At 37.8% G+C, this 19,606-nt stretch overlaps 1 protein-coding gene across 2 annotated transcripts in view; it reads left to right on the top strand.

Annotated features, from left to right (window-relative positions):
• NBAS (NBAS subunit of NRZ tethering complex) overlaps positions 1-19,606 on the top strand; it is a 414,675-nt gene that overhangs the window by 156,971 nt on the left and 238,098 nt on the right. For both annotated transcript variants that reach the window (XM_038006212.2, XM_038006211.2), the window contains exons 22-25: positions 496-579; positions 3,848-4,001; positions 10,404-10,589; positions 12,438-12,611. In XM_038006212.2, coding sequence (XP_037862140.2) covers positions 496-579; positions 3,848-4,001; positions 10,404-10,589; positions 12,438-12,611 — 598 coding nt within the window. The remainder of the gene's footprint in view (positions 1-495; positions 580-3,847; positions 4,002-10,403; positions 10,590-12,437; positions 12,612-19,606) is intronic.

Below are 19,606 nucleotides of genomic sequence, written 5' to 3'. Positions count from 1 at the left end.
AAATTAAAAATCACTTTCCTAATGTCAGTAACCATATTTTAATTGCTTATAACCAGTAAGCATTTACATAGCTGGTGGTTACTGTGTTGGATAGCACAGATGCAAAGAATTTCTGTGATCTCGGGAAGTTGTGTTGAACAGCACTGCTCTGGATTGTAAGCTGTTGGGGCAGACGACCATTTGTGTTGGTTTTAACAACATGCACTGCAGGCTCTTGATGAGTTTTTTAGAATATGTGAATGAAAACTTACCCATACCATCCTTTAATTACTTGCCAAATTTTTTATTTGTAATTTTTCTTTTTGAGCCATTTTATGATTCAGCAATATGGTATTTCCCATTTACATAGTATATATAATATGTATCCTGTACCACTTAAAATACTATGAGCACGAATCTTAGGGATTAACGTTATAGAGATGCTATTTGCATTATACTCCTTGTGTGGCTAAGTCATTGGGCTAATGTGCATTTTAAACGCTTATTTTTTTTAAGTTTTAACGGTGACTCCCTGATGATCGTTCCTTGGCATGAACACAAACACCGAGCTAAGGATTGGTGCGAGGAGCTGGCTTGCAGGTCAGTATGAGCCTGCAGGAGGCATCTTGGCTTCTCTGTGGGATGGGTAAACTGATGGCCCTGGCAAAGTGCTGTCTGACCAATGAAACCTTACTTGATGACACTCCCTCATTTAGAAAGTTTGAGTGAAATTTTCAAAACCTCCTTTGACTCAGTTATGTTAAAATTTTTTAATGGAAAAATTAAATGCTACAAAAGAATTATGTTACAAAATGATGCTTATTACAACAACTGTTTTCATTTTGTGTTATTCCCTTTCAGTCTTTCACATATAGTGATATTAATTTTTTTTATAGTTGTAATTATGGTATGTATGCAATTTTGTTATGGATTAGTTTTAATTTTTATTCTTGTCAGATTTAAGTTTGGGAAGCCTCAGAATGTGTAGGCATCCAGTACTGCAGAAGCGGGTGGGAGTCAGTGTGGGGCTGAAAATTCACATGAGGGTTGTTGGAATCTTTTTATGCCCTACTCCTCAAAGTTGGGTAAATACTCCTTCACTCTCTCTCCTTCCTTTTTGTTTTTTGTTTTCATGTGAGACAAGAGGTTTATGTTTTTTTTGTTGTTTTTTTGTTTTTTTGACTCATGCATTGAGGCAGAGGGCCTCTAAATTGAGCTAGAAAACCTTTAAATTACTGGATATTAGGCACAGCATAGGAGGAGTTGTGTTTTGGGTTTGAAAATGGGCATTTAGAAAATGTCTGACCTGAATGTCCAAACTCTGGTTTTCTTCCCACTCCCTGCTCCTAGATGTAGGCGTATTCCCCGAATATAAGTTTAGAGAGTTCTTTTCTGGAGGAATGAGTAACCTCTGAAAAGAAGTTTCTAAATACTGAGATATGGTCCTCAAAGGTTAGTGCACCACAAGGTCATAATGAAGCCAACAAATGAACAGGTTCTGCTACCCCGCAGAGCTTCCTGGACATCCGAGGTTAGACTCCAGCAGGAAGAACAAATGAACAAGAAGGGCAAAACATACAGAAAATGGAACCGAAAGATAATGATACCACATACACAAAGAAAACTTCAAAAATTATCATTAATATTACCTGGAGATAAGAGAAGATACTGTATTTGTGAAATATCAGTATCATTGTATAAAATAGAAACAGAATTAAGAGAAATTTAGGACATTAAAAATGTGATAGTTGGTACATAAAAATTAGAAGAGTTGGAAGATAAAAGCAAGAAACTTTCCTAGAAATTAGGTTAAAAATACATAACTAGAAAATAAGAGAGCAGATATTTAAAAAAAACAAGTCTAATACGCAAGTTATAGATGAAAGAGATGTCATGGGTAATAGAAGGGAGGAAATTATAAGAAATAATTCAAGCCTATTGCTTTGAATTGAAGATTATGCATCCTCAGAAATGCCTATTACATTATAGCATAACACCATGACCTTCCAGAATATTAGGGATACAGTCTTGTGAAGAGAAAGGCATGTTACATAAAAGGAGTTAAGAATCAGAATGACCTCAGGCACCTCAGGAAAAACACTAGAAACTAGAAAACAATAGAGAAATCCTTTGAAACTTTTGGAGGAGAATATTTTTTTTTGCTATAGATTTCTGTATCAGTTAAAATCACACTCAGATATGAAGTTAAACACCTAAAGGTTTATAAAATGTACTGTTGCCATTGTAATGTCTATGGTAATTGATAGTGTAGAGTTGAAGGGGAGACTGGGGAGAGTGGAAAGCAAGAAGAGAGCTGGGCTAACAAGCCTGTGTCCTTGCTGGTACTCATGCTGGGGGAGAGGAGGATGCTGTAGCAATGGTGACTGAAAAGGGGCAGCCAGAGGGAGGAATGCTTCACAGCGTGATGGCAGACTGGCAAGGGGCAAAGGGCATTTCCAGAAGGGGGAGCAATCAGTTCTGTCAAAGGGTACTGAAAAGGAAATAAATACACAGAACTGAAAGAGGTATCAGATGAACTCAACGTTACTGTTGGCCCCTTTTCCCTGCAAAAATAGAGCAGATGTAAGAGATGCCAGGAGGAGTGATGTGCTTCGTGTGGTAGAGCTGGGGGAAAATCCCTGGAAGAATGTTAACAACACTGTGAGACTAGTAAGTGAAGGACCATTCCATATATAGGGAGGTTTTATTGTAGTGGCAGGTATAAGCAAAGTAGGTTGTCTAAGGCATGTGGATAAAATGTCCCAATGTTTACAGGCTGTGTTTCTGCTAATAATTTTAACAAAAATAACAGTAAATAAAATTAAGCACTTCCTTTGTGTCAGGCAGTGCTGTTATTTTGAATTTTCACAACATTCTTGTATAGTGTTTTTCCCCATTTAAATAAAAGGAATAAAAGGAATAAATAGGAATAAAGGAGATCTTAGACTAGTTTTAGTTAAGGAATTTGCAGGTTTCACAGCTTTCTGTGATGGAATTGTACGTGTGATTCTATTCTGACTCCGAAGCTCATTGCCTTACAATAAGAACCATTGTAGCACCAGTCATGTACTACCAGCTTGCTTTAGATGAATGACTATCCCTAATGGAACATAGCATTTTTACATATGCCCGTCTGATATCTCTTAGTTTGTTACTTTCTATTATTTTTTTTTGTCCTTAACCATGGAAGGCAATTGGCCATGATCATTCTCATTAAAAACTCCTCAGAGTCTGCGATCCCCACGAGGTTAGCCCTGTGTACGTTCCTCCAAGGTGTGGTTTCTTTTCTTCACATTTGATAGGGAATGGTATAGAGTAGTCCTGCGCTGTGCAAATGTCAGTACAATACTAAATTGCTGGCACCTAGTAGAGGTATATTATCAACATGAATAAGGTGTATTTCTTCTTATTTTTATGAACATCAAAAACAAGATTTCTTAATTCAAATTCAAATTGGAATCACTGGGGATATTTTCCTAAACTAGGCCTGGCTGGCCAGCACAGGTGATTTTGATTGAGCGGGCCTGTGGTTAGCACCCAGCTGTGTATATTTTGTAAAAGCCTCCCTTGGTGATTTTCGATTTTGTTAATACTTATTTGATTGATTTGTGGCATAGCTGTTTTGATGTATTATGCCTTCTGATTTTTTAAATCGGGAAAACCGGGGGAAAATAAATTAAGTATCCAAAAAAGTCTCATTTATCTTGTCAGGGTGCGTGTGCATGTGGTAAGATACACAAACCACATCCATGTGTGCTCCCTGTCTCTGTAACCTACTCTCTCCCCATTTCTGTCCTTGTCTGTCACAAAATTATATGTTTTTCCAACATTCTAGTCAGTTATTAATTGGTCCTTTTGTGCTTCACAGAATGGTTGTTGAGCCGAATCTCCAAGATGAAAGTGAATTCTTGTATGCTGCACAGCCTGAGTTACTAAGGTTCAGGACGACCCAGCTTACGGTGGAGAAGGTTATGGACTGGTATCAGACCAGAGCAGAGGAAATAGAGCATTATGCCCTGCAGGTGAGGGGAAATGGCAGCTGCTGCTCAGTAATGTTAGTGGAACTGCCTGGGATCCTTAGGATTCAATACGTGGAGTGGGGGCTAACAGCAGTGTAGGAATCATGTATATAATTGCAAGAGATGAATTGAATATTTATTTCTTAGTTATCCTGTGCATTAGAACGTTGTGTGGCTTTTATTTTGGATTCTTACAGAGCAGGTGCATACAAGTAACGTTAAAACCTAAGTCGCAAAATGTGGTACATATTGTCCCTTGTTTTCTATATATTTTTCATAGGCTTAACACCATATAATTTAAAAGATCGTGTCTACTTACAAATGCTTGGTTAATCCACTGTTTTATTGCAGTAATACAGTTGATTGTAACTTTGCCTTTCAGGAACCCTGTTTGAAGTCGTTTCTAATGTTTTTCTGAAGTTCATGCCTAATTTCTCTCAGTTCTTAGACACTTTTACAGAGATGCCAAACAGCTGCATTAGAGAAGGATCTGGAAGAGAGAGATGAGGATTATACTGAACCTCTTGGGTATCTGAATACTGATCTTGACTCTTCAGCTAATAGACTTTATGACTCAGACCTATTGCCTGCCTTTTCTGTATGTTGGTTTTCCCTTGGGGTTGGTTCTAGCCAGCAGATGACAATTTCTTTCTTCCACGTTCAATCTTGACTTTTTACTGCCTGTCCTACCATCCACCTTTGATTTGACAGGAAAGGTGAATCCGGCGGTTCTGGTGAGCAGCAGTACCATGGGAGGTAATATATACTCCCTTGTTTAAATTTCTACTTAGTTGAGCTTCAAGTCAATGACAAGTTTTTAAAAAATTTTAAAAATAAATAAAATGAATTTCTACTTAGTATATCTAGCATGGCCCATGTGTTTCCATATGATAGACTTCTTGAATTTCTGCTTAACCTAATTCCTATTTATAATACTCATAGCATTGAAGATGAATTATTTACTGAGCTGTTGGGAATATTCTAGACTAAACTCTTTGGGTGATGGCCAAGAACATTTGTGATTGACATCCTAAGTGTATGAAGATGCACTTTTGAAAATGTGTAGAATCTGAAGAGATAATACAATGAAGTGAATCTCTGGAAATAAGTTAGTTCAATTACTTTAATTCTGTATTTTATAAATAAAGTTCACAGAAAGGAGAATGAACGTCTTGCACAGGGACACACAGTGGCAGAGCCAGACAAAATCTGGGTCCCTGTATAATCTTTTAAAATAGAATCTGCATTTAAAAAACTGTAAATAAAAAAAAAAAGATCAACTATACGTAGGTTGTTGTAACATGAACCTAGACATTTTTAAAGACTTCAGTGGTACCGTATGACTTACAGGAGTTTGGCAAATATATGTGTTCTACTGTTATCTCTGGCTAACAAGAAAAATAATTTTGTTAGAGGGACATGTTTTGTTTGAATGTTTTGTAGTTTCCTAGTTGAACTTCTAGATAAAGCTCTTTGAGAATAAGGAGAAAAGTGTGTCTGGTTTGTGTGTGTATTTATACATTAAAAAAACTATTTCTAGATAGTTTTGTCAGTTGAGCTAGGAATGTGAATTAAAAAATCTCTCATGTCAATAAAAAGTGCTGGGCAACCAGTATCATTAATTTTGAAAGATCATTAATAATTCCTCAATTTTTGGTGTTTAAATATTTTGTAACCCAAATTTCAAACATTATTCGGTTTCAAAAAATTAGTAACAGAAAAAAAATGCCACAATGGAATGCAAAATAAGCTGTGGGTTTTTTTTTTTTTTACAATTAACTATTTTGTTATCTATTTATAGACTTTATTTTTTAGAGGAATTTCAGGTTTGCAGAAAAATTGAATAGGAAATACAGAGAGTTCCCATGAGTCCCCTTTCCCCACATTGCTCCCCCCACCTGCAAGTTATTAGTAACGTCCTGCATTTGAGCAATGTATTTGTTAGCACTGAAGAATCAAGATGTCCTTTAGTAGGTGAACCGATAAATTGTGGTGTACCCACCATGGAATATTTACTCAGCTCTAAAAAGAAATGAACCGTCAAACCATGGAAGACATGGAGGAACCTGCAATGCCTATTACGTAGTGAAGGAAGCTAATCTGAAAAGGCTGCATACTGTATGATTCCAACCATATGACTTTTGGGAAAGCCAAAACTGTGGAGTCAGTGAAAAGATCGGGGCTTACAAGGGGCTAAGGGAGATGGAGGAATGAACGGACAGTGCACAGAGGAGTTTTAGGGCAGTGAAACTCTTATTCATTGGTTACTATAATGGTGCATATGTGTCACTATGCAGTCGTCAAAACCCTTGGAATGTACAGCACGAAGAGTGAACCCGAATGTAAACCGTGGCCTTTGGGTGATGATGATGTGTCAGTGCAGGTTCATGGGCTCTGGTGGGGGTACTGATGGTGGGAGAGGTTGTGTGGTTGGAGGGTGGGGCAGGAGGTATACAGAAATTGTACTTTTAGCTCATTTTTGTGGCAAACCTGAAACTGCTCTAAACCATAAAGTGTATTAAAGGAAAATCCTACAGAGCTTTCTGAAACTTAAATTTGTAAATCACCTAGCAATAATGCCTGGACATCTTGAATTCTCTTTTTGAGTAATAAGGGATAATTATAAAGAAAGTAAGATGATTTTGGAGGAGTTCACTTGGCTTGTATTCTTTCTCTCATTCTTTCATTTATTTTAAAACACTTAGAGGCTTTTTTTTTTTTTTTTTTTTGCTGCATATTAGGTATTGATGTTTCATGTGGGTTATGCTATGATCAAAGTGATATCTGACATAGTTTTATCTTTTTCATTTTTAGAGATTTAATTGATGTGGGACTTCTTTTTCCTTAGTGCCTTTAGCAAAACTTGTTTGTTGGTTTAGGAAAATGTTTATTATGGTGAATTTTATCTGGCAAGGGCTTAGGGTATATGATATCGTTCTGTAAGTTGCATTAGAGCCTACTTTCAGTTAAAGTGTCAGTAATTTCATTTTAAAACATTTATACTTCAGTAAGTATTTGGGAAGGCAACACATATAAAGCTGATATTAAAAATACTAGTTTGGATCACAAAATTGGTGATTATATTCCAAATTGCTGATGTACTGTATGTTCAGACTATCACTTGCACAAAACTGTGCTCTATGCATCAAGTTTTCTTAATGCTTTCTGAGAATTCATTTGAGATAGAGTTTTTTTTTTTTAAGTTGTTATAAAGGTAGATGTATTCTTTCAGACTTGAACTTTGTTTTTATTAGTAGGCATTAAGTTAAAAAAACTTGTATCTCTTGAAGTACTGCGAGAGTCCCCATGTTTTGCCTCATACTGTACCTCCCTCTACTGTTCTCCCCTTGTATTTATTTGGACCACTCTTTCCAACTGAAATGCATTTCTTCTTCCTTCACTTCATCTTCACTTGTCCTTCCCTAGGTGTTTGAAGGGCTGTGAGTGGACCTTTATTATTGCCTGGCATTTTTTCTTGGCATTACATTGCTGCCCCGTATTCCCCTTCTCCTCTACTCTTTTTACCCCACCACTTCCCTCATCAGTCTCAGAACATGATTTGGTTTTGTATTTTATTTGAAAATTTGAGAACTCCATTCCATTTGCACTTGCTCCTTCCAGCTTTTCCTGAGGAAGAGGGCTCTCTTTCTTTCCTTTCTTTCCTTTCAACCACTTTCTTTCCTTACCTTGCTCTAGATTCCACAGTCCCACCTGCTTAGATTGGCTTTCTCAGCCATCTGTTTTCTCTGGCTTGTATCTTTTACCTCCCCTTCTATACTGGGTCTACTCTCTCTGCCCCTCCCCTTTTTGTAGGCATAAAATTCACATCCCTTGCATTTTATAAATAAAAATATAGAGCCATATTCTCCTTGGCTGCTGCTGCTGCTGGTTGTTTTTTTTTTTTTTTTTTTTTTTTTGCTTTTTATTTCTGTCACAGTTCAGCTCAGAAATAGCCACTCTGATTTTTGTTTACTCCTCATTTCCCCCACAGCCTGGTGACTCCCACTGCCGCACTGAGACCACGCTCAGTAAATCTGATAGCCCACCTCAGTCTGCCTCTTAATGTCATATTCCCTTCATTTGTGGTTTAACATCCTTGCTTTTTGACACTATTCGCTGTTTCTTTCTTGTAGTTCTTCTTCGGCTTCTGTGATATTATTTAAGGTGTTTCTTGTGTTGTCTTAGCCATTCATTGTAGTCTCGTCCTAGGGCTCATATTGTTTGGCCTTGTCCCTTAATTTTGCTATTGCCCAGCGTGCTACTGTTATTACTAGAGGAGACTCTGCAGTTGTGACCCATTTAGGTCCCTCTCCCCAAATATTGTTCTACGATGTGTGTGCTGACAATTCTCAAATATCATCGTCAACCAAGTACATGTACTTTGGCACAGGTTTTTTCTTCTTCTTGGACCTACTATTGGGCATCTGTATCAAGATGTCTCATGGGCACCTCAGAAGCAACATGGTCAATATAGAATGAAAAGCCAGGCATGGCGTGGTGGCACATGTCTTTCTCTGTTGCTGAGGTGGGAAGATCACTAGAGCCCAGGAGTTCAAGGCTGTAATGTGAATAGCCCACTGCACTCCAACCTGGGCAGTGTAACAAGACCTTGCCTCTAACACACACACACATACACTCTCTCACACATGCACTCACACACACTCACACACACGCTCACACACACACTCTACCACACACACACTCCCATAGACACACACAGTCACACATACACAATTTTTACTTTTGATAAATGTATTCTTCTACACACACACATACACACATATGTGGATATATGAATTTCTCATGTGGATTAGATGAGAAATCGTTCTAGACTCCTTTTTACTCAAATTTCTCATCTGCTCTGACCAAATTTCACAAATTCTATATACTTAATTATCTGTTATGTTCTTTCTCTTGTAGGTCTTCAGGAACACTGTCATAGTTTAGCCCCTTACTGTTTTTGCCCAGTACATTGGAAATATGCAACAAGTATTTACTCTCTGTGAATAAATGTGTGAACTAATCAGTCAATAAATGGGAAATCAGTGTTATTTCTGTCAGAATTTCTCTAATACTGGTAACCAAAATTCTTCTGACCAGCCTGCCTATTTTCACTCTAGTCCGTTTCCAGTTCATCAGGCACATTTCATTCATCAGTCAGTAAATGCTTAGTATTCTTTCCAAAGTGTAGATCTATTTGTGACATGTCTCACACAGAAATCCTCTGCTTTCCTGATCAGCTGCAAGTTCCTTCGCTTGACACATAATGTTCATGATCCAGCCTGTCCCTGCTACTCTAGCCATCTTTCTCATCGCTTCCCTTCATAGCTGCTTTTCAGTCACATGGAATTGTACTTTCACAACTCACCATGCATCTCTGCATTCCATGCTGCTCTCCTTCCCATAATCTTCCTTCCTCACCTAACGAATACCCCTGGATTCTTTAAAGTCCATGCTGAGTGTTCCCTCCTCTGGGACCCTCTCAGGCTGGCTAAGTGCTGTCTTCTGTGGGATCCGCATCACACACAGCACTCACCACACTCTGCTTCAGCCATTGTGGTTGTCTTTTCCTACAAGGCTGAGAGATCTTTGAAGGAAGAGACCTCCTCTTACTCAGTTTTGTATTCCTAACAGAAATGGCGAATGGTGCTTATCTCATAGTAGGTCCTCATAAATAATTGGGAATAGGAGAGTAAGAAGTAGTTTGAGAGATAATGGCTTTAGACTACACTAGATCATTTCTCCATCACTCAGAGAGTGTATCAGTTCATAAACTTGACCAGGAAATAGGGGTTAAATGACTGTTTCCTGAGCATCCGCAGGAATATCATTCTGTGTTTTTGTCTTTTGAAGGCTAAATATTTGAATTGAGACTAAGGAAGTGTTTGTACCATCGTTATTCAGCAAATATTTATTGAATGACTTTTCTAGGGGAGGGAGTGTGAAAGGATAGATACTAAACAGGAATATAAAAGTAAAACCTTCGAAACAAACGTTCTTTTTGGAAGCAGAGTGGTAATAGTAAAAATAAGGTTATTTTGGCATTATGATTAGTAGGTAGGTGTTTTTTCTCTACTTGTTATGTAAATATAATGTTGTAAGAATTAAAAAGAGAAATATGTAAAGCTGCTTTGTGAACTGTAACACTCTACAAATTTACAATAGGTTGGTTGTCCTCTTATCTTCCGTATTTCTTGCTGATTGTTTAATTCATTTGAAACAGTTTGATGCAGATATATTTGATAAAGTACTCTGTTGTTTTTGCAGTAAATGAAAAACATATGTTACTGGTAATGTAATTTTATAAATGATTATAAGAATTAGATTCTGTACCGGAGACTTTTACTTTAGAATAGATGAGAAATATATAATCCTCAGGAACTTATTGTTGCTTTTCAATTTTAGGTGGACTGTGCATTGTCACTTATTCGGCTTGGGATGGAGCGGAATATTCCTGGTTTGCTGGTTCTCTGTGATAATTTGGTTACTCTGGAAACATTGGTTTATGAAGCTGGGTGTGACGTAACTCTCACCCTGAAAGAACTCCAGCAGATGAAAGACATTGAAAAACTAAGATTGCTGATGAATAGTGTAGGTTTTATTTTAACTTCCTTTTTAAACACTTTAAAGCATTTTCTATGCACTTTGATACATATATGTCTCAAACCAAAGATGAAATGTTCTCCACACCTGAGAAGTCAGTAAATAAAGATTGACTTTTTTCACAATAAAATATTATGGAGAACTTATGAAACACATATAAAACTATTTTGGTTGTGTTTATATCTTGCTTGCCCTTTACTCGGACCCATCCATATAACTTTTTTTTTCCCCCCTTCTAGTTAGGTGTATTTCTAAAGTAGCTAGTGATTCTAGTAATCCTGTTTCTAACCTATCACTTTGTTAAAATTCCCATTACTTATAATTTCAAGGACTGGAAAAAGTATCAGGGTTAAGAGGACTGGGTGGTTGTGTGAAGAAAACATCTTAGCTTCAGGGTTAGTGTGTTTAAAAGAATTTTCCCACTGATTCTTAGATCATTCTGTGCTTTTTCCCCAAAATTAGGACCTTATTTCTACTCCGGCCAGAGTCAACAGGCGAGAAGGATGGTGCTGTGGAGGTGGTAGCTGCCAATGCTCTTTCTAGTCTTTTGCTCATTGGCAGTTTAGGTTGAATGGGCCAGAAGAAGGGGCAGAGTCACAACTGCATGATAGGTTCTTTTTCCTCCCTGGACTCTTTCTCTCTCCTTCCCTTCCACATTTTCCCCTATCTTATATTTATCTTCCTTTTTCTTTTTTTTCTTTTTTGAGAGAGAGTCTCACTCTGTGGCCCAGGCTGGAGTGCAGTGGTGCGATCTTGGCTCACTGTAACCTCTGTCTCCTGGGTTCAAGTGATTCTCCTGCCTCAGTCCCCTGAGTAGCTGGGATTACAGATGCCCGCCAACAAAAATGCAAAAAAAAAAAAAAATTTTTTTTTTGCATTGTTAGTAGAGATGGGGTTTCACCTTGTTGGCTAGGTACTGGTCTTGAACTCCTGACCTCAGGTGATCCACCCGCCTTGGTCTCCCAAAGTGCTAGGATTATAGGCATGAGCCACCTCGCCTGGCTTATCTTCCTTTTGTCTCTCCCTGTCTTTACCTTCCAGTTATCTTAGTTTCTTTTCCTGATAATCTACCTAATTAAAATTAATTTGTGTTGTATGTTGACTCCTCTTAAGAGCTTTAGGTGTATCTTTTAAGGGATAATTAGGAGAAACCATAATGAGTGAAACTATCTCTGTCATCTGGAATTTTGTAAAGGTGGTTATAAAGGGGCAAAACAAAGCAAAGAGGAAGAGGAAAAAGAAGGGAGAGATTCCTGACTTTTCTAGATAAAACCCTATTTTCTAGTGGCCCCTATTTTAGAACCTGTGCTTATTTGTCTATCTCTCTTTCTACTTTTTTCGTTCACTCTTTGTTCACCCTTTGTTGATCTAAGGTCACCTCTGTCTGTCTCTGCCTCTTTTTATACTCGCTTTCTTTTTGGGTATGCCTTCTCTTTGCTCTGGACGATCTCATGACTGAGCTGGAGTAGCAGCATGTTGGTTTTCTAGAGCTGAGCTTCGGCTCCTTGGGACCCCACGTTGCTTATGATGTAAAGAGATGAACCATAGAGATATTGATGAGCCATAGTGATATTGATGAGCCATAGTGATATTGATGAGCCATAGTGATATTGCTGCTGTCAGCTCTACTAGCCCCAGGAGCAGGTGATTCATTTTCCTGCTACCTGTCAATCCACATGTGAGTCGTGAACTGGGCTGTGTGTTTTAGAGTGTTGGGTTTGCACTGTTTAACATCAGTCTGAGGACCTGTAAGCTTTAGAACTTGCTGTCTGATATAATAAGACATTTAGTTAAACTTCATTCTTGTTTGTGTGTTTTGCTTGATTATACTTTCAGTGTTCCGAGAACAAATACGTGACAAGTGCCTACCAGTGGATGGTTCCCTTTCTTCATCGTTGTGAGAAACAGTCGCCTGGTGTGGCTAATGAGCTATTAAAAGAATATTTAGTAACTTTAGCTAAAGGGGACTTAAAATTTCCCCTGAAGATATTTCAGCATTCCAAACCAGATGTAAGTAGAAACTAACTTCTCAAAATTCTGTGCACTTTTTCCCCTAGAATATTAGGTTTTATTTATACGATTTTTATAGTAGGCTTTGCAGATAATTTCTGTTTAAACAGAAAAACAAGTGGTTGTCGTTTTATTGTTTAAAAAGTTTTAACAGCATAGTCCAAATATTTTGAAAGTTTGTAAAATTGTGTTTATTTTGATTGATTTCATTTGAAAGTTTGTTTGCCATCTACTATATTTAAGAAACTGGCAATACCAAGAAGACAAATAGTTGGCAAGTATTGAATTCTTCTATACGTGACTTTCCCAGTGTTACCTCATTTAATCCTTATAATAATCCTATGGCGTAGATACTTTTATTATCTTAGTATTACAAGAAATGAAAATCGTGATATAAAGTGAATAGGGTAATTGCCCAGGGTTACACAGTAAGTAGAGAAACCAGGATTTAAACATAGTATTCTAATTCCACAACTGTGTCCTTAACCACTACACTTTTTCCTACCACAAACAGGAAAAGGGAATGTTTCTGCCCTCGAGGACCTTCACAGTATTTATGCAAATCCTTAAGTTATCATAAGATATCTTGAAATTATTCCTTTTTTCTTTCTTTTTTTTTTTTTGAGACAGAGTCTGACTCTGTCTGCCAGGCTGGGGTGCAGTGGCACAATCTCGGCTCACTGCAACTTCCATCTCCCGGGCTTGAGCAATTCTCCTGCCTCGGCCTCCCGAGTAGCTGAGACTACAGGCGTGTGCCACCACGCCCAGCTAATTTTTGTATTTTTAGTAGAGACGGGGTTTCACAGTGTTGACCAGGCTGGTCTCGAACTCTTGACCTCAGGTAATCCTCCCGCCTCGGCTTCCCAAAGTGCTGGGATTACAGGTGTGAGCCACTGCACCTGGCTGACATTTTGTAATTATTCTTAGTAATTCTTATATTTGCTTACGACTACTATATATGTATAGCTTTGTATTTCTAAAGGGTACAAATGTTCGTGTTTCCTGGTAGTATAGTCATTTTGTTAAGTGCAGTATACTTTGGCAATATCACAAACCTAAAAATTTAGCCATAGATCAAATATACTGTTTCAAGAGATAATGTCTCCCTTTCCATTGGAGGGTATGCAAGCAAGTTGGCAGAGCCACGGAAGGCGCTGACTTTGTAGTAAGGTTCAAAATGTTAGACTGGGGTTCAAGCAGAAGCCATCTGGGGCTCCTTCCCATTCCAAATTTTGGCTGGGACTGTTTCCCTGCACCGGCCGTCATTAGCAATGTCTGGTAGATGCATGGTCACGAACCAGTATAATCAAGGTAGAAAGGAAAACATTGCTTAGTTAATGTTGGATATGCTTTGGTTTCTAAAAGGTTGGTCAGAACTATATCTGTTAATTGGGTATTTAAAATTTTCTCTTTTCTCTGAAGCAGTTTGCTCTTGGTAATCTGATTTTAAGTTTGGGGTGGTGAGATCAGGGTGGACGGCTTATGGCAGCAGAATACTTTGTGAGAAGCAAGATGGAGTAAATATGAATGGTTTTTGAGGAAGAAAGAAGTGACTTTAAATTCTTTCCAGTAATCTTGTGTGTTATACTTCCATAAATCCTTTGTATATAGTCAGCTTTTTGTTGTTTTTACTTGGCAATTTAGCATGTGGCTTTTGAATAAAACATACAGCCATTCGCCTTTGTTGAAATATGTATCTCAAAGCAGAAAACAGTGATGTTGTTGGGCTTTTCCTTTCCAACCCAACTTCTGTATTTCTCTCAGTGCTGTCTTTCTACAACATACATGTGATCATGTCATAATCTGTGGAAGGTTTTCAGTGACTGACCATTGCTGACTGGTAAATGTTGGAATCTCTAGAGTGGCTTGTAAGGTTCTTTGCTTTCTGCTTCCTGTCTGCCCTTTAGCTTTATTTCTCTCCATGTATGCACTAGGATACCCACATGGAACTTCTTAACTCCTCCCCTGTCTGGTTCACTCTTGGCCCTCCGTGTGCTGCGAACTGCTTCCTTTGTTTGGAGTAGTGATCCCCTTACTTCACTTAACAAATACCTGCCTATCCTTCAAGGTCCTGCTAAGATTCTCTCTGTTCTGAAACCTCCTGTGACTTTTCTGTCTTCATACTCTGTCTCTATTATAGCTCTTGTCATACTGTGCTGTATTTATTTGTTTACGTGTTTGTCTCTCTCTCTCTTTGCTTTCTGTGTGTATCTTCTAGATCTTACTTATCTCCTTATTACCAGGGAATTGCACGGTGGCTAGTAGAGAGCAAATGTCAGCAAATTTTGGCAGGGCAAGTGAATAAATGAATGAATGATTGAAACTGGTATCAATATAAAAAATACAACAAGACAAATCTCTAAGTGAAAAGATTTTATTTGGGAACAATATTCGAGAAGTAGGACTGCAATTCAAGACATGCATACAGACCGAAGTGGCTTCCAGTATGTGTGGAGATTAAAGTAATAGGTTAGGGTTTACTGGGGAAAGAGGAGGTTGTGCAAGTTGTTTTGAAAAGAAATCTTTTTGGAGCTGGCAGTGTCTTACAAGAGCTGGTGAGTTCTGATTTGCAAGCGTCAGTTGTAGTAAGATAGGGCTTTGTAATCTTGGAGTTATGGTTAGGCTCTTGTAGTTTTGGGTTGGACTTGAGAGTGTTTTTGAAATAGGCAAGTGTTTATGTAGAAGCAATAAACTGTCCTTGTGTGATTCATGTAGTCAACTGTGGTTTGGAAAAAATTTTTGTGATAGTTCCTGTTATTAGGCAAATGATGTCTAAGAGCCCCCCTCCCGCCCCGACTTCATGGCTCTCCCCAGCTCCATTTGCCAGGGTTTGACACAGTGACTTCTATTTTGAATGTTATAAATTTCACACTGTATTGTATTATGTTGCTTTATATAACTTGATTACATTTGTTTGCTTTACTAAAATTGTGCAGGGAGCCTTGTTTGTATTTTACTTGATTACTTGCAAAAACAATGCACCTCAGAGCTTCCATGAATCATACACAAAGTATTTTTAGTAATGTAATAGGTGCAGTCATTTGTGTATCAGACAGGATAGACTAAGTTATGATACATTAACAAGTGACATCTATATCTTAGTAGCTTACGACTGCGAACATTTATTTCTCACAAGTGTCATGTCAGCTGTGGTTAGCCTCTGCTATGTCCCATGTCTTATTCATTTGGGGACTTAGGAAGAAAGAACATTCCCCTTTTCTCTCTTCTGGCACAGGAAAAAGAACAAAGTAGATACACACAGTGGCTCACAAAACTTCAGCCCAAATGTAGCTTATGTTACATCCTTACATTTCACAGGTCAAAGAACATCTCATGGGCAAGCTTAATGTTAATAGGGCAGTAAAGAGTAATCCTCTCAAAGGAAGAGAGGAGCGAATACTTGGGAATGATAATGAAATTGACCAGAGTCACAATGATAAAGAAATGGATCTTGAGACGTATCCCAGTGCTACCACTACACTTGGCTGCCACATTTGTCTTTGAAACCGTCACATATGCCTCAAACCTCCCTCTTTTTAAAAATAATATCTTAAAGCACTCCTTTCTGATTTTAAGCCATTGTTCTTTGCATGGATTCCTCCTTGGAAAGTGAAACTTGGGAAGAAACTTGGGCTAGTCCTAGGTAGGGGTAACTGGGGGCCAAAAGCTTCCGCCTTCTCATATTGTTCTCTGACTTCTAAACTAGTAATTTTTGAGTGTATCTGTGCCTCAGAACCATGTGCATTTTTCTTAGCATTTTCTGTGCTCAATCCAGATATAATGGATTAGAAATTAGCGGAAGCATCCTGGAGTATGCGTTTGACAATTTATTCATGATTTTGATGGAAAACCAGGAACAACTGCTTTAAATATCCACTCTTCTTTTAACAAATAGGACTTCACTAGGTACCATAGCTTTGTTAGGTGCCATCTTTTTTGTTCATTTCTGATTACATATGTCAGTGAGCAGTTTTAGTTTGAAAATGACCTTTTCTTATTTAATGCTTACTGTAGAATATTTACAAAACTCAAAAAACATAAAGATGAATATAAATTTTTGTAGCTGGCAATATCATTGACTAGAAATTCTAAAAATGTTACCACTGAAATATTTAGAAGTATTCATTTAAATGTTAATTTTTAAAAATCGGTTTACCTGCATAGTTGAACTTTTAGGAAAACAAGGGAAATTTCTACCAGGCAAAAGTGAAGAGAGAGGTAGAAGTTAGAGAAATACTCATGAGAAGGAGGGAGTGGCTAGGGATAGGGATTGTGGTCTTGAAAACCTGTAGAGGAGTGAATATTAATACCTGTCGAGATAGAAGGTGAAGTCTTTAAAATGATGAGTCAGAAGTCAGACTTCTGGTAGATCGTGAGTGACCTGGTCGGCTGACCCTGGAGCTGATTTAGGGCGCTTGCCTTGGCTTCAGAGTCACCGCAGCCATGGCCAGTCATTTGGTCAGCAGATGCTGTAGGCTGAGAAGCCATCCACTGAGGAGAGGTACCACGCAAAAGAACAGGAGGAGGAAACGGGCCAATGCCGTAACTCAGGCTGAAATTGAACAGCCTGCAGAGGGAGAAAGTGTTCAAGGCCAAGGAAGCTACAGCACTGGGATCCCACGGAACTGCAGGAGACCCACAGGAAGATGCCTATCTTCCAGACCTACTTCTAGCAGAACTGGGATGAAGTCTTTGACAACCATTGCCATATTGGCTAGAAATCCCTGGAAACTTCCAGAAGAAAGGAGCACCTGTTTCATGGACTGGCATTTTAGATGCCCTTGTGGAATATGAAGCTTTAGCAAAGCTCAAGTTATGTTCTTGTGAAAAGGCATTAAGTTATTTCTGTATATTATACAGTCTTTTAATTTTTTGAGAGTAGCAAATCTAGCTTCTTTGTACAGACTTAGAACTTATCCAAAGATTGTATCTTTTCCCCTCATATTTCTTAGAAATTAATGAGCACATGTTGTCTATTTTCCTATGCCTTTTAGCTCAAGTACACATAAATCAATGTTGACTTTTTCTTTCTTAGATGTAGTAAAAAGAAATACAGTTCTTTGAAGAAAAAAAAGGATGGAATAATTTTTTTTTGTTCTAACACTTTCTTGAAGGTCATGGGCTTTATGAAAAAATATTAAATAGTTACTTGAACCTGTGAGAAGTCACAGCAAGCCTTAAAGTAGTTTATTCTTGCTAGTGGTTAGAATAATGAATATTTGTGAATTGTTTGGGCTACATTTCGTTTCTCTTAATCAAAACCAGATAAGAGAATTCACAAACTTTCTATGTGTTATTACTTGGTATACTGATACTCATTTAAAATTAAAGACTCTTTATCATGCAGAAAATGAAAGAAAAAGAAGATATAAGACGTCTGTATAATGCCAGGGCTCTTTAAAGGATGCATTGTCAATAAAAGTGTAGAGTAGGAAACTGCTTATCCGTTGGCACATGAAGTCAGCAGAGGAGCGTGGCTCCCTGGGCATGTATTTTGGATTAGAGGGGAGTGGGGAATGTGGGGACAGGGAGTTGCTTTCTGAGCAGTCAACAAGCTTGCCTAACATGAATATGTGCTTTCAATTAATACTCCTCTGTGACCTGTGATAAAACTGGACATGGGCTGGTGATACCTAGTTTGCTTGGTAGTAGCAAAGGCAAAACCTCTCTGAAGGATTCACTTTAATCTAGACTGTACAAGATTCTTATAGATAAAACTTTGATAAAGATGAGTTTACAATCCAACTTTATAAAACACAAAAGGAAAGTAAACTTTGAGCAAAACTCAGTGGCAGGCCTTGCTCCCCTTCCCTTCTGGTAATAGATGATCAGATGCAGGCTATAAAATGAATATTTTAAATATTTAGGATATGAGGAAAGAAATAAAGACCATGAGATAGGAAGGAGAAATTGTGAAAAAAGAAAAGATTTGAAAAAGAAGCACATAGAAGTTCTAGAGTTGAAACTGTAGTAATAAAAGCAAAACATTAAATGGATGGATTCAAAAGAATTTTGGCTACAATTTAAGAAAGAATTGAAATGTTGAAGATAATCTAAGAAATTTTCTGGATTGTTACACATGAAGTTGAAGAAATGAAAAATATACAGAGTTAAAAGACATTAAGGATAGAGAGAGCAGGTCTGACATGAGAGTTCCAGGAAGAGAATAAGCATTCCAGGAGGAGAGACTAGAGATGACAATAAGCAGGCAGTATTCAACGTGGGACTTTCCTAAAATCAATGAAAGATACGAGGTGCATTCAGATCTTGAGGAAGATAAGTGAAATACAGTTCAGCCTATATTTAGATGCACTCTAATGGAACTTAAGGATACCACGGACACAGAGAGAATCTTAAAAGTGGCCTAGTGTAAACAAAAGTTACAGTCAAAGGAAAACCGTAAATCTGAAAGCAGACTTCTTAAGAACAATGGATACCAGAAGACAATGAAATAGAATATACATGTGTTAAATGTCAAGGAAAATTAACCTTGATATTTAAGTCATCCTTATAGTTAATGACAGCCAGCATTTACTCAATGCTTTTAAAAAAAACTTTTTGTAGGGATGGTGTCTTGCTACGTTGCCCAGGCTGGTCTCTGGAACTCCTGGCCTCAAGCAGTCCTCCCGGCTCAGCCTCCCGAAGCACTTGGATTATAGGCATGAACCACCATGCCTGGCTACTTAATGCTTTTTCTTTGGTAGTTATGTTTTAAACATTTCACATGTATTAACTCATTTAAAATTTTTTATGACTATATAGCTATCATTGTTCGCATTTTATAGATTCAGAAAAGCAGAGTAGTTAGCTTGCTCACATTATATGTTTCTTATTTACCGATGTATTAGGGATTTAAGCCTAAGTAGTGTGACTTCAAAACCTTTAAGCTACATAGTATACTGCATTTCTAACCCAGGATATTTTACATAGAGACACTATCATTCAAATGTGAATGTAAAAAAGACTTTTTACAGATAACTGAAAACTGAGAGAGT

Source organism: Chlorocebus sabaeus, chromosome 14 (assembly GCF_047675955.1).
Source record: "Chlorocebus sabaeus isolate Y175 chromosome 14, mChlSab1.0.hap1, whole genome shotgun sequence".
Classification (NCBI taxonomy): domain Eukaryota; kingdom Metazoa; phylum Chordata; class Mammalia; order Primates; family Cercopithecidae; genus Chlorocebus; species Chlorocebus sabaeus.
The sequence above is the reverse complement of the archived record's forward strand: the minus strand, read 5'-3'. Positions and strand labels throughout refer to the sequence as shown.